The 12,327-nt window shown below is 45.0% G+C and overlaps 1 protein-coding gene across 1 annotated transcript in view; it reads right to left on the reverse strand.

The window, feature by feature from the left end:
* Positions 1–12,327, reverse strand: part of SPIDR (scaffold protein involved in DNA repair) — a 210,561-nt gene that overhangs the window by 184,930 nt on the left and 13,304 nt on the right. Inside the window, exon 5 of the mRNA XM_075744139.1 lies at positions 12,054–12,211. Within this exon, the coding sequence (XP_075600254.1) occupies positions 12,054–12,211 (158 nt within the window). The remainder of the gene's footprint in view (positions 1–12,053; positions 12,212–12,327) is intronic.

Genomic DNA, 12,327 nt, shown 5'->3' on the forward strand with positions numbered 1-12,327 from the left:
AAACACGCTGCAGAAGCCACACAGAGCAGCAGGTGATAGAAAACTAGAGCGGCAAAGGGTACCCACTGCATTGCACCAAGTGGAGATCCATTTGCAACATCAACTTTTGGTATGTGACTTCTCAATTACTCTGCAGATAAAGCACTGACGGTGGCAAAGGAAAGAGAATAATATTCATACATGCTGAAAAGCGCACAGCACACAAACCTGGGAATAGCTGTACAGAAATCTACCGAGGATCATTCCAGCCCCTTACTTTTGTCTCCAACAATGATTAACATCAGATGTTTAGGGGAAGAGTTTAAAACCGGGCAAACATGTGGCAATACTGCCACAGAACAGTCTCCCTGATTCCAGTTTGTGGCTTCAACTAGAGGCAAAATCTTTGTATTTAATCCTTAACAGATTTGTTTTCCATGAGTTTGACCAATTAGTTTTGAACCCAAGTGATCCTTCAGCATCCATATCATCCTGTGGCAAGGAGCTTCACAGCTCATACAGTGGAATGAATAAACTCCTTTTTTTTAAACGCTGAATCAACCTGCTCATTTCACTTGATGATTCTTAGCTCTACATGGTACCTAGTCATTTCATTTACTTCTTCCTATTTGTCATTCATGGGTTTCTTTCATTTCCTCTCCAAAGCGATCTCTTTTTGAGGCTGAAGGTTTCTAGTCTACAGAATTTCTTCTCAGGCAGAAAACATCCCATGTATCAGACCAGTCTCATCAACTTGCTCTGAAGCTTTCCTAGTTCCACTGCAACTTTTTTTTGTGAATGAGAGGACCAAAACTACTATCCACAAATACAACTGATGCGCAAACCTAATGGATTTTTTTAAAGCTGCAGTGTTTTCAGCAGCTTTTCAGAGTATTTAAACCCCAACACAAACCTTAACCCTTCTCATCCATGACTAATTTATGTCAGGATGAAGCTGCTCTGCCCATCATGTTTGCCTTCACAAGAAGATAGCTCCAGTCTGTTTTTCTCACTTAGCTTCAGTGATCCCTCTCCCATGCACTGGAAGCTGTCAAGGTGTCCGCAAAACACCAACAAGTCATTTCCTCTCAGAGAGCCATCAAACTTCCAACAGCCCCACTGGGATTCCTACAAAGGGAGAACAGGGCTTTCCTCCACTGGTATAATAACAAGAAAAACACACGTAGGGAAACAAGAGTTGTCATGTGCAGAACACTGGAGGCTGCCACAACAGTACTGAGCTGGTGAGACACCTGATGGAGGAGCTGCTGCAGCCATCGTTTCTGAAGAGTTGCAACCGGATGACATTATTTAGTGGCACAGAACTAAACAGTTGTATTAGGCAAGACAGAACCAGTGAACTGAGACTGAGCAATGACCAGGTGAGGGTGAACGGGGACAAGTGAGAGAAATAGTGACCATGCTGGGAAGAGGAGACAGAGTGGGAGAAGGATGACTGAGACTGAGTCAAAAAGTATGCCACTGTGCTGGGACTGACCAGTGAATCAGTGGCCACATGCAGCACCTTCTTCATGTGCCCAAGAAGTGGGGATAATACAACTGGGCTGAAGTGATGAGTAGTGGGACAGATATTGTATGAAGCAATAGTCTATGAGCATATTTCCAGAGAGACGAAGACAAAGCCACCAAGTAGTCAAGGCTGCTGTCCTAGTCTGAAGGCAAATAGCGATATGCTGGGGTGGAGGGAGCATGGGAGCAGGGTTGTATGCAGCTGGCCTATACGTGAGAGTGTACTAACAGATTCCTGCAGAGCAGGCAAAATCCTCTTCAACATATTACAGTTATGGAGTTACAGCCCATCGCTACAGAGCATCTCCACAGAAAGGGTTAATCAGTCACCAGGGTTATTAGTCTGGTATGTAAGCGTCCTGATAACAAAAGAACTGTAAATCTGAATTGTCATCTACAGATGATTCAGACATTTGTATAGAAACTGTTTATCACAAAGCAAGAGCAACAGAACATGACACAGACCCTGCCAAACTGGATATGAGAGACATTAGGATTTCACCCCACCCCAGTCCCATCTCATTGTCCCCACAAAAGCCAACCCCCCCCACCCAACGAAAGTTCCCACCTTCAAAGTTCTTAAGTGTTATTATAAACATTCTCAGTTTTATTCCATTAGTTCTTCCCCCATTTACTCCTCTTACCTACCCAACACACTTCCACATTGCAATGGGAGCCAGGAACAAATGTCTTGTTCCTCATACCTTACCACCAAACGGCATTCTTTCCAAGCAAAATATACGGTGGGATTACTTTAAGAAGTGCACAAAACAAAACTCCCACATAGCTGCCTTCTTCCATGCGAGATAAAAACAAGCACAGATATACAAGAGTTTCATCCATTAAAGAAAGGGAGAAACATACTGGGAAAACCTTGGGGGGGTTTAATAACACTGAGGTAGTATAGAATAGTTTCTAAACTTTAGTCTTCCTGTTTTTTCTAAGGTATCCTAAATTTATTTCCAGATCTTCACAATTCAGTAGATTCTACAAAGAGCTGGTATACACTAACCCTTACCACCAAAGGAACAGTTCTGTTTGGGTGAAAAGTGACAACAAACTGGTAAGATGAAGCCTAAATATGGGGACAGTTGGATAGTTTTGGTACACCTCATGCTTTACTTGTTCTACCAGGAATTGCATGGCCTTCAATATTTAAATACTTCATTTTCACTTAATAGCCATTCTACAAGCAGTATTACACACACATTTTTTCCAGATAGCCATGTGTATGTCTGTCTTGTATTGCTGCCACAAACCCCAAGACCAGTAAGGTTCACTTGTGAAAAGACGCAATCTGCAACTGCACTGGGTACCTTAAAAGGACATGAAATGTTTTCTTCACCACTGGATGCAACAAACATGCCTGGTAGTAAAAGAGCATTTTACTTTCCCCGATATATTCGGGGCTTTGCCTTACGCAATGAACCGGCATGATGTATGACAGAACCAGCCACTAAAAGACCATAAACTTATTTTTAAAACAGAGTGACAACCCACAAGAAAGACTGAACCAAAGGCTTTTAGAGAATTCAAGTCATTAGCCAATCCACCCTGTTCCGGTCTCCTTCCAGAACCGCAGTATTTAGAAAGCACATTTATCAGAACAAGAAATGATTAAGACTGGTCCTATGTATTCCACTAAAACTTCTCTTCCACCATTTCCTTCAAAAAGGATTTCAAACAAATTCAAACCAATCACTTCTCCATTTTTGCCTGAGGAGTCCTGAGACACATCTTCAGGAATCAGTTTGGAAGATAAAGTCAGACAAATCAAAACCCAGCAGCTTTCTCACGGTCCTCACAGCTCTTTGCAGAGTGCAAAACCATTAGCAAATTATCCACAATGGCGACCATCAGAGAGCCTCATCAGAAGCGGGGAAACAAGCAAGACAAAAGTTTTCAACTTCCTATTAATGTTAACTCCTCTGACTTGATCCTTGCTTTCCCTTCTGCACTCCTGGCCGTGCATGCTCTGCTCTATCCTGTAGCCTCTCCTACTGTAGCACCACGCAGGCTACCAACAGGAGACAAATGAGACTCTCTTTCTTTGCTCTACCTCTTGAGATGGAGGCCAGGGCCCTGACAGGAGAGACAGACACAGTTTTGCTTCTCCCTAGTACTCCTGAAGACCCTCTGCGGTGCTGTTAAGAGCCACGCTGCTGAGAGGTGCTACGCCTGAGGAAACACAGATGCCTCCCGCAGCATGCAGCCGCAGGAAAACTAACACAGGCCACTTGAATCTTGTTAAAAACACCAGGCAAACATGGGGAGGAGGGGCGGGCAAGACAGCAAAGAAGGGAGCATTTTGATATGCGGATGCCAAGACAGCCGTGCTGTCAGCTGCACTTAAAGTTGCTGCTCTCCAGAGCTGTGCAAGAAAGAATATGGGGCTCAGCTGAAGCCTTAAGTTAAACAAAGCAGAGGGGCTGGATTAGCGTGTACAAACAGCCCAGTGCTTCAAACAACATAAAAATACAGTCTGGGAATGGCAGCACAAAGCAGCAAGGTCTAAGGTCTGTTTATGTCACCATGGTAGCTCCTGTGATCCATCAGATTTTGTACACCCAGGACGTGGTACACAGGAGCCTCTGCCATACTTCATTAATAAGACATCCAGGGAATTTCACAAACTAGGCACAAAGAAGTACAGCTACCTCAGTGACACTCTGGATCACCTACAAGAGCATACACACATATATGCAAGCACCTGTAAGTATGATAATTGCGATCAAAGAAACTTCCTTCCAAAATGGCTACCATGGACTTTCAACATCTTTACATCACCAAAAAGACACTTAGTAAGTGTCAAGATGCTCATACAATTGACTGCATCATTCTTGAGGGCAATAATGAACCAAATCAGCAACAGTGAGATTTGAACTCCTGTCTCCCAGAATTATAAAGAAAAGTCTTCCCAAAATCATAGAATCACAGAATGGTTAGGGTTGGAAAGGGCCTCAAAGATCATCTAGTTCCAACCCCCCTGCCGCGGGCAGGGACACCCTCCACTAGACCACGTTGCCCAAAGCCCCATCCAACCTGGTCTTAAACACTTCCAGGGAGGGGGCATCCACAGCTTCTCTGGGCAACCTGTTCCAGGGCCTCACCACTCTAACAGTAAAGAATTTCTTTCTAACATCTAATCTGAATCAACCCTCCTTCAGCTTGAACCCATGACCCCTTGTCCTGTCACTACACTCCCTCATAAACAGTCCCACTCCAGCTTTCCTGTAGGCCCCTTCAGGTACTGGTAAGCCGCAATTAGATCTCCCTGGAGCCTTCTCTTCTCCAGGCTGAACAATCCCAACTCTCTCAGCCTGTCCTCACAGGAGAGGTGCTCCAGCCCTCCAGTCAGCTTCGTGGCCCTCCTCCGGACTCGCTCCAACAGCTCCATGTCTCTCCTGTACTGGGGCCCCCAGAGCTGGACGCAGTACTCCAGGTGGGGTCTCACAAGAGCGGAGTAGAGGGGCAGGATCACCTCCCTCGACCTGCTGGTCACACCTCTTTTGATGCAGCCCAGGACACGGTTGGCTTTCTGGGCAGCAAGCGCACACTGCCGGCTCATGTTGAGCTTCTCATCCATCAACACCCCCAAGTCCTTCTCCTCGGGGCTGCTTTCAATCCATTCCTCACCCAGCCTATAGTCGTGCTTGGGATTGCGCCAACCCATGTGCAGGACCTTGCACTTGGCCTTGTTGAACTTCATGCGGTTCGCATGGGCCCACCTCTCCAGCCTGTCAAGGTCCCTCTGGATGGCATCCCTTCCCTCCAGCGCGTCGACCACACCACACAGCCTGGTGTCGTTGGCAAACTTGCTGAGGGTGCACTCGATCCCACTGTCCATGTCGCTGACAAAGATGTTGAACAGTGCCGGTCCCAGTACCGACCTCTGAGGAACACCACTCGTCACCGTTCTCCACTTGGACATTGAGCCGTTGACCACAACTCTTTGAGTGCGACCATCCAGCCAATTCCTCATCCACCGAGTGGTCCATCCATTGAACCCACGTCTCTCCAATTTAGAGACAAGGATGTCATGTGGGACAGTGTCAAATGCCTTGCACAAGTCCAGGTAGATGATGTCAGTTGCCCTTCCCTTATCCACCAACACTGTAACCCCATCATAGAAGGCCACCAAGTTTGTCAGGCACGATTTGCCCTTAGTGAAGTCATGTTGGCTGTCACCACTCACCTCCTTGTTTTCCATGTGCCTGAGCATAGTCTCCAGGAGGATATGCTCCATGATCTGGCCAGGCACGGAGGTGAGACTGACCGGCCTGTAGTTCCCTGGGTCTTCCTTTTTACCCTTCTTAAAAATGGGGGTTATGTTCCCCCTCTTCCAGTTGGCGGGAACTTCGCCAGACTGCCAGGACTTCTCAAATATGATAGCGAGTGGCCTGGCCACTTCATCCACCAGTTCCCTCAAGGCCTGCGTATGCAACTCATCAGGTCCCATGGACTTGTGCACCTTCAGGTTCCTTAGATATTCTCGAACCTGATCTTCTCCTACAGTGGGCGGTTCTGCATTCTCCCAGTCCCTACCTTCTGTGACCTGGGCAGTGTGGCTCAAGGATTTGCCAGTGAAGACTGAGTCAAAGAAGGCATTGAGTACCTCAGCCTTCTCCATATCCTGGGTAACCAGTTCACCCATTTCATTCCGGAGGGGACCCACATTTTCCCTCATCCTCCTCTTATCACTGACATACTTATAGAAGTTTTTCTTGTTGTCCTTGAAACCCCTGGCCAGACTAATTTCTATCAGGGCTTTGGCTTTCCTAACCTGCTCCCTGGCTGCTCGGACAGTTTCTCTGGATTCTTCCCAGGTTACCTGCCCTTGCTTCCACCCTCTGTAGGCTTCCTTTTTTTGTTTGACTTTGCCCAGGAGCTCCTTGTTCATCCAAAATGAACCATCAAAGCAAGGAATATCTGACCCACTTAGGTATTAGCTGAACTGATATCTTTGATCCTGATTTAAAATTAATGGGGTCATTGTTTAACTGGAGACTTAAGAGAAGTTAGTTATAATACAGATAGCCACAGCTCACCCAGAAACATCCTGTTTCCTATTCTGATAATCTGAGCAAGTCATGGGAACAAAAAGTTGAGAGGGGAACTACTGTCTGTGACTAAGGAAAAAAGCTTCACAGCTTCATTTCTGGATCCAAAGATGTAGAGACATCCCTGCAGATGGGATGTAGCAGGCAGCATATGGTGCACAAGTTCAGTTTTGTCTGGCAGTTCAGGTATAAATCATTCCACCTTGCCAACATGAACACAAAAGGCATCTGTTCTGTACCACTATTGACTTGCAGTCTTTTGATTAATAGGTCTCGCCTAAAAAGCCCACCTGAAGAGCCCTGCTAGAAGAGGCCAGTTCTACTCAGAAAAGTAAGGTTCCAGTTTTTGGGGAGACAAGGAAGAAAGAGGCAGGGAAGGAAGAACAATGTTGCCCAGACTGGTTATGCTGTCTCCATCCTTAGAGTTTTCCAAGATCCAAGTGGATAAAGCCCTAAGCAACCTTGTCTGACCTTGCACCCGAGCCTTGCTTTGTGCAGGCTGAACTGGAGACATTTCGAAGTCCCTTCCAACTTGAATTATCGCATGAAGTACACATTTAGAAATAAGAGTAAGCTTGTGGTCATTCTTGCATATATTCTAATATATTTCCTTTGGTAATGGACTGACAAAAATAATTGCTTGCAATAACATGGTCATATCATCACCCTCGATCAGTGTTAAGTCATCAGTCTGACAGGATGACACAAATTCCATTTGCCATAATAATGATTCCCTACCTTGAGATAACCTATTTTAAATTCTGTTACACAACAATAGTTCTAGACTCAATTCTAATTACCAAGCCAATGATAGTTCTAATTACCATTATAATGGATCAAGAGAGCAAGGACATAAAAGCAGGCCCAGAAATAACAGCAAAATCTTGGCCTACTCATCTTTTAAGTGATCTCTTCAGAATTTCATTAGGTATGTTGAATCCCTCTCAATGTAATACCACAGAAGGACAGAGGAGTTGTTTTTTTAAAAGCAAAGTTAAGACAGCAATAAATCCATGAACTAAGCAACTAAGTGAACCTTATTTTGACAGATGAGAAGGCCTCCCATAAAAGATATACACTGACATACATCCATGCAGACGAAGGACTTCTCAAATAATGTGTTCTTCACTCAGGGAAAACCCCAAAATTAGCCTTTTGCACAACATTACAATGATTTTTGCTCAAGCTTCAACAACATCACATCAGATTGCCCACTGTCAGCACACACAGACCGCGGCACATGAGAGAGCTGAGAAAAGGGTCGTGATCCATTTAACAGAGTTTTGAAATATATACAATATGGCAATTCTCTTTTTCAGTTGTCTGTCATCATACAGAAAGATACTTTGGGTCTATTACCATTCTGTATGTATTTAAAAGAAATAAGCTCTTAACCACGTGGTTTTTTTGGTGACTTTTCAGCCAAATTAGAAGATCAGCAGACAAACATATTAATGCGCTCTACAATAAAGACGGTCTGCTATAACCAGTTAAGCTTTATTAATGCTGCATAGCAGATACAGAAGACTATCTAATTCCTACATATTAGTAATATAAAGAGTGAAAAATTCTCCTCACACCATTCTGGGATAAATCTCACTTGTCTTGTAGATAAAGCAAGCAAATCTGGCTACCCATCAGAAACTAATAATTAGATTTAACACAGGGGACAAAAAGACCATACTCTGTAAGGTAGCAAAATTATGTACTCCATAAAAACACTGGCCTACTTTAAGGGATTAAGTTACAGAAAGTGTTTTAAGGATGGATCTGAGTACAGAAGATGATGCCACTCAGTGCACAGGGCCAGAGAAGGTTCCCTGTTTAGGAGGCAGTATGGCAGGAGACATGAATTCACATACAAGAGCACCAGATTTCATTTAATCCCTAGCATTAAAATATTTAGAAGTTGAAAATTGAGAGATGAACGATTCTTAGAAAATAGGGAACTTCAGCTCATGAGACAAGGTCTCTGCACAAGTCAGGCAAAAAGTAGTCATTACCAATGCATAAAAATGTCAGATTAATTTTGAGGTGATTACATTGTGCTCTTTGGAAAACATGTATGCTGAAAAATTAACATTAATGGTTAATCTTCATTTTAGCGCTACAGTCTCCAAGAAAATGGTCAACTAGGCACCTATCACAGGCAACTGAAAGCAGAGGTACTCTCAGAATAAAACTGTCTGGGATCAGGCCTTGCCAGATCTTTGTCCTGCATCACCCAGTTATAGGTCAATGGAAAGTTAACAATTAAAAAATAACTCCCCATCTCCTAAAAATATACAAAGGAAAGTAAAACAAGACCATGGCATATCTTGTACATGTTTTCTTCAAAAATTCTGAATTGAACCGAAACAAAAAATTAGCTAACAGCTGCTCACCACAAGACCAGCTTCAACTTACCTTCCTCATTATCCTCTATCAAGCAACGTTACATGTCAGAGGTGGCTAGTTGATAGGAAAGACACAGCACAGGGACTTAGAACATAAACTGAATCGGAACTGTAGCTTTACACCGTACAGATAAGCAAGACTTATCTTCATACCAAAACAATACATGAAGTCTTTCTACATAGTTAATTATCACTGAATAGAAGTAATTTTCAAATTAGAACTATTGGTATGCAAGAGGAAAATAAAGCCGTAAAGTTATTCATCTTTTGAGATTTCCCATTAGAAACCTAGTACACTCCTACCATGAGTAAATACTACCATAAAGATATTCTGGCAGCAGTCCTAAACCTCCAGAACCTCTTGGTATTTGGCATATTTTGAAGTGGGGTAAAATAAATTTCATGGTCTTTTGATTATCCACGCACTCCACTAGGTTCCAGAGATTTAGTAAATACCACAAAAATGATGATATATCAACATTTGGCTTTTTTTCCTTCCCCCACCGTGAACTAGGCCACAAAATTAACAGGCCTTTTTAAAGAATATTCATACAGCAAATGACCTCCTATAGCGAATACTGCTTTTCTATTCTCTCTTGGAAACCTCTCAAACAGCTTGCCTGTAATTTTTTCTAGGAAAACAGCATATCCCAAGTAAAGCAAAACAAAGACTACAACAGGCACAGCAATCACTGGGAATTTACCCTCCTGCATACACCAAATTCCCAGAAGAAAGTTTACTGGTGAGGCTGACCACCCATGAAAATTCCCACCACGTGGCACTCCAACTAGGAAGGCAAAATCTGCAAAGGCATCCTCAGAATCCCAACATACCCACATCTTTTGTAGTAGCATAACTATTCTGGTTAGGTTTAAAAACTTTCTATTTCAGTACGGCTGCATCTGAAAAAGCCCCCTCATGGGCACCAGTTACTAATACAAACGTGTCTCACAACATTTATCCAACTCTCCATCTACACTGGGGTAAGTCATGCTGGTATAATAAAAGCAGAACAACTTGCAAAAATCCCAGGTCTACTTTCCCAGGTTTATGCAGACTGTGCGGTCTCTTTTGACGCTGTCACCCAGGACTTGAGCTATTTTAAATCAATATTTCACAAACCTGAAAAATACTTGACTAACCCTTGATGAACTCTGAGCTACAGATGCTAAAGTGCTACGGACAGCCATGTGAGCGAGCCGAAAGCTGGGTCTTGTGTGCCACAGCAGCCGGCACGCTGCCACATGCTACATCCAGACTTACTTTATTCACCCTCCGGCTGCAGCAAGACAGGGTGCTCGGAAAGGCAGCAGGACCCTGCTGCGATACCCATTCACTGGGAAACTGGAGACAGCTCTGCGTGCAGAACTCGCTGTCATACTCCATTCATACTCTCTCCCACTGATTTTAATAAAGAACCGATGCATAAATTTAAATGAGTTTTAGTAAGGCTTTAATGCTTTTCGGTAACGGCCTTCCCCATCCCCATCTCTACCGCCGGCCAAAGCCCGTCCCGTTTCCCTCCCTCGCCCACACGCGGGGGCACAGCCTCAGCCTGCGTGCCAGGGCCAGCCCGGCGCTCTCCCCGCCGCCGGCAGAGCAGCCGCCGAAGGGCCGCGCCCGCGGGAGGCGGCGGCCGGATCGTCAGGCGGGCCGGGGCCGGGCCCGCGCAGCCCGGGCCTGCGGCGCCCTCTGCCGGGGCCCGGCCGGGACCGCCCCGCCGCGGCCTCGGAAGCCCAGCGCCGCCCGACGGAGCGGGAAGCCCCGCTGCTCTCAGCGGCTTGAGTGCCTCGGTAGGCGCCGGCAGCTCAAAACTTCGCTGCGCCAGGGCTGCCCGAGCAAGGCTCCCCGGCTGCCTCCCACCGCTCCGCCACCCTCTCCTCGTCCAGCTGAAGCTGGCAGATGACCGCTGCCCCTTGTCCTCTCGCTGGGCTCCTCTGAGGAGGGCCAGAGCCCTTCTCGGCCTCCTCCAGGCCAGGCAAAACCAGTCCCTCCCAGCTGTGCTCATGTGCCAGCCCCAGGCAGCTGGGCAGCCAGCTGTTGGCCTCTCCCTCCCTGGCGTCCTGGGGAGCACTGCAGGCATGGGGCTCGCTGGTGGGGCGCTTGTGGATGCAGCCAGCCTCCAGCACCAGAGGTTAAATATTAACTTTGCCTAGGACAGTGTCAAATATCAAGTCTTTTAATACAAGTCATTTCCCTGTAAGACACTAAATAAACATCAAAATTTCTGCCATCTGTTCTATACTTGATACAACATGCCTTCTTTATAACTAATGTTATATTTTCTGCAGAAAAAAAAGAAAAAATACTACCAAATCTTAGCTGATACAATTCAGTATTTACTGCTGTCCTGAGCTCTTGTATCCTCATCGCTTTTCAGTGATGTAGGGAGTCCTGTAGTTAGTCTCTTACTTCATCACCACTCTCAGAACACGCTCTAGTCATGATACCTCGATTTTATATAGTCAAGGTCCAAAGTACTGAAGAGAAATAGGTAACAGTCTCACCCACCACATCACAGGAAATTTGGACATCAATTTGTGACAAGCAGCCAGGGGCTGTAGAGAATCCAGATAATCGCATCTCCACTGAGAAACCTACCCACTTGATCACCTTTTTGCATACACATTGAAATACAAGAAATTCCATTTAAATGTAAAAACAAACTTCCATACTGTGAGGGTGACTGAGCACTGGAACAGGTTGCCCAGAGAGGCTGTGGAGTCTCCATCCTTAGAGATACTCAAAACCCAACCAGACACATCTCTGAGCAACTGGCTCCAGCTGACCCTGCTTTGAGCCAGAGAGGTTCGACTAGACAATCTCCAGAGGTGCCTTCCCACCTCAATCATCCCGATTCAGTGACCACACCACCAAGCTCTAGGAGTGGGGCACTGCTTGGTTTTGAGGTCTGGCAGTCAGAGAAAACGCCTTGGAATTCTTGTGTACAGAATTCCTTCTGGAGGGATAAAGTAAGCAAAAACCTCACATTCCTCCGAATTAAATGCAATCAAATACGAATATATTCCATAATTGCAGTAGAAGCTTTTGTTTTTCTTTTTTTTTAAACCTGAAACAGTTTCTCACCTTACAAAGCTCATCATTTTCCTCTCTGACAGGCAGAGAATTAAGATTTGTGCAGGAGTCTGCATCTGATATCTCCAGTGAGCTGTCATCTTTTTCTGATCCATCACACCTATCAGTAGAATCACTATCCTTCTCCCAATCAATGAACTCTGGTTCATCTGAAATAAAAATATTTGTAAAAAGAATTTTTCTTAATCACCATATATTATTCATAAACATGGAGTCAAACAGAGTAGTACTACAATTATCCGTCACTTGGGAAAAAGTGCAAAGT

Source organism: Balearica regulorum, chromosome 2 (genome assembly GCF_011004875.1).
Source record: "Balearica regulorum gibbericeps isolate bBalReg1 chromosome 2, bBalReg1.pri, whole genome shotgun sequence".
NCBI lineage: Eukaryota > Metazoa > Chordata > Aves > Gruiformes > Gruidae > Balearica > Balearica regulorum.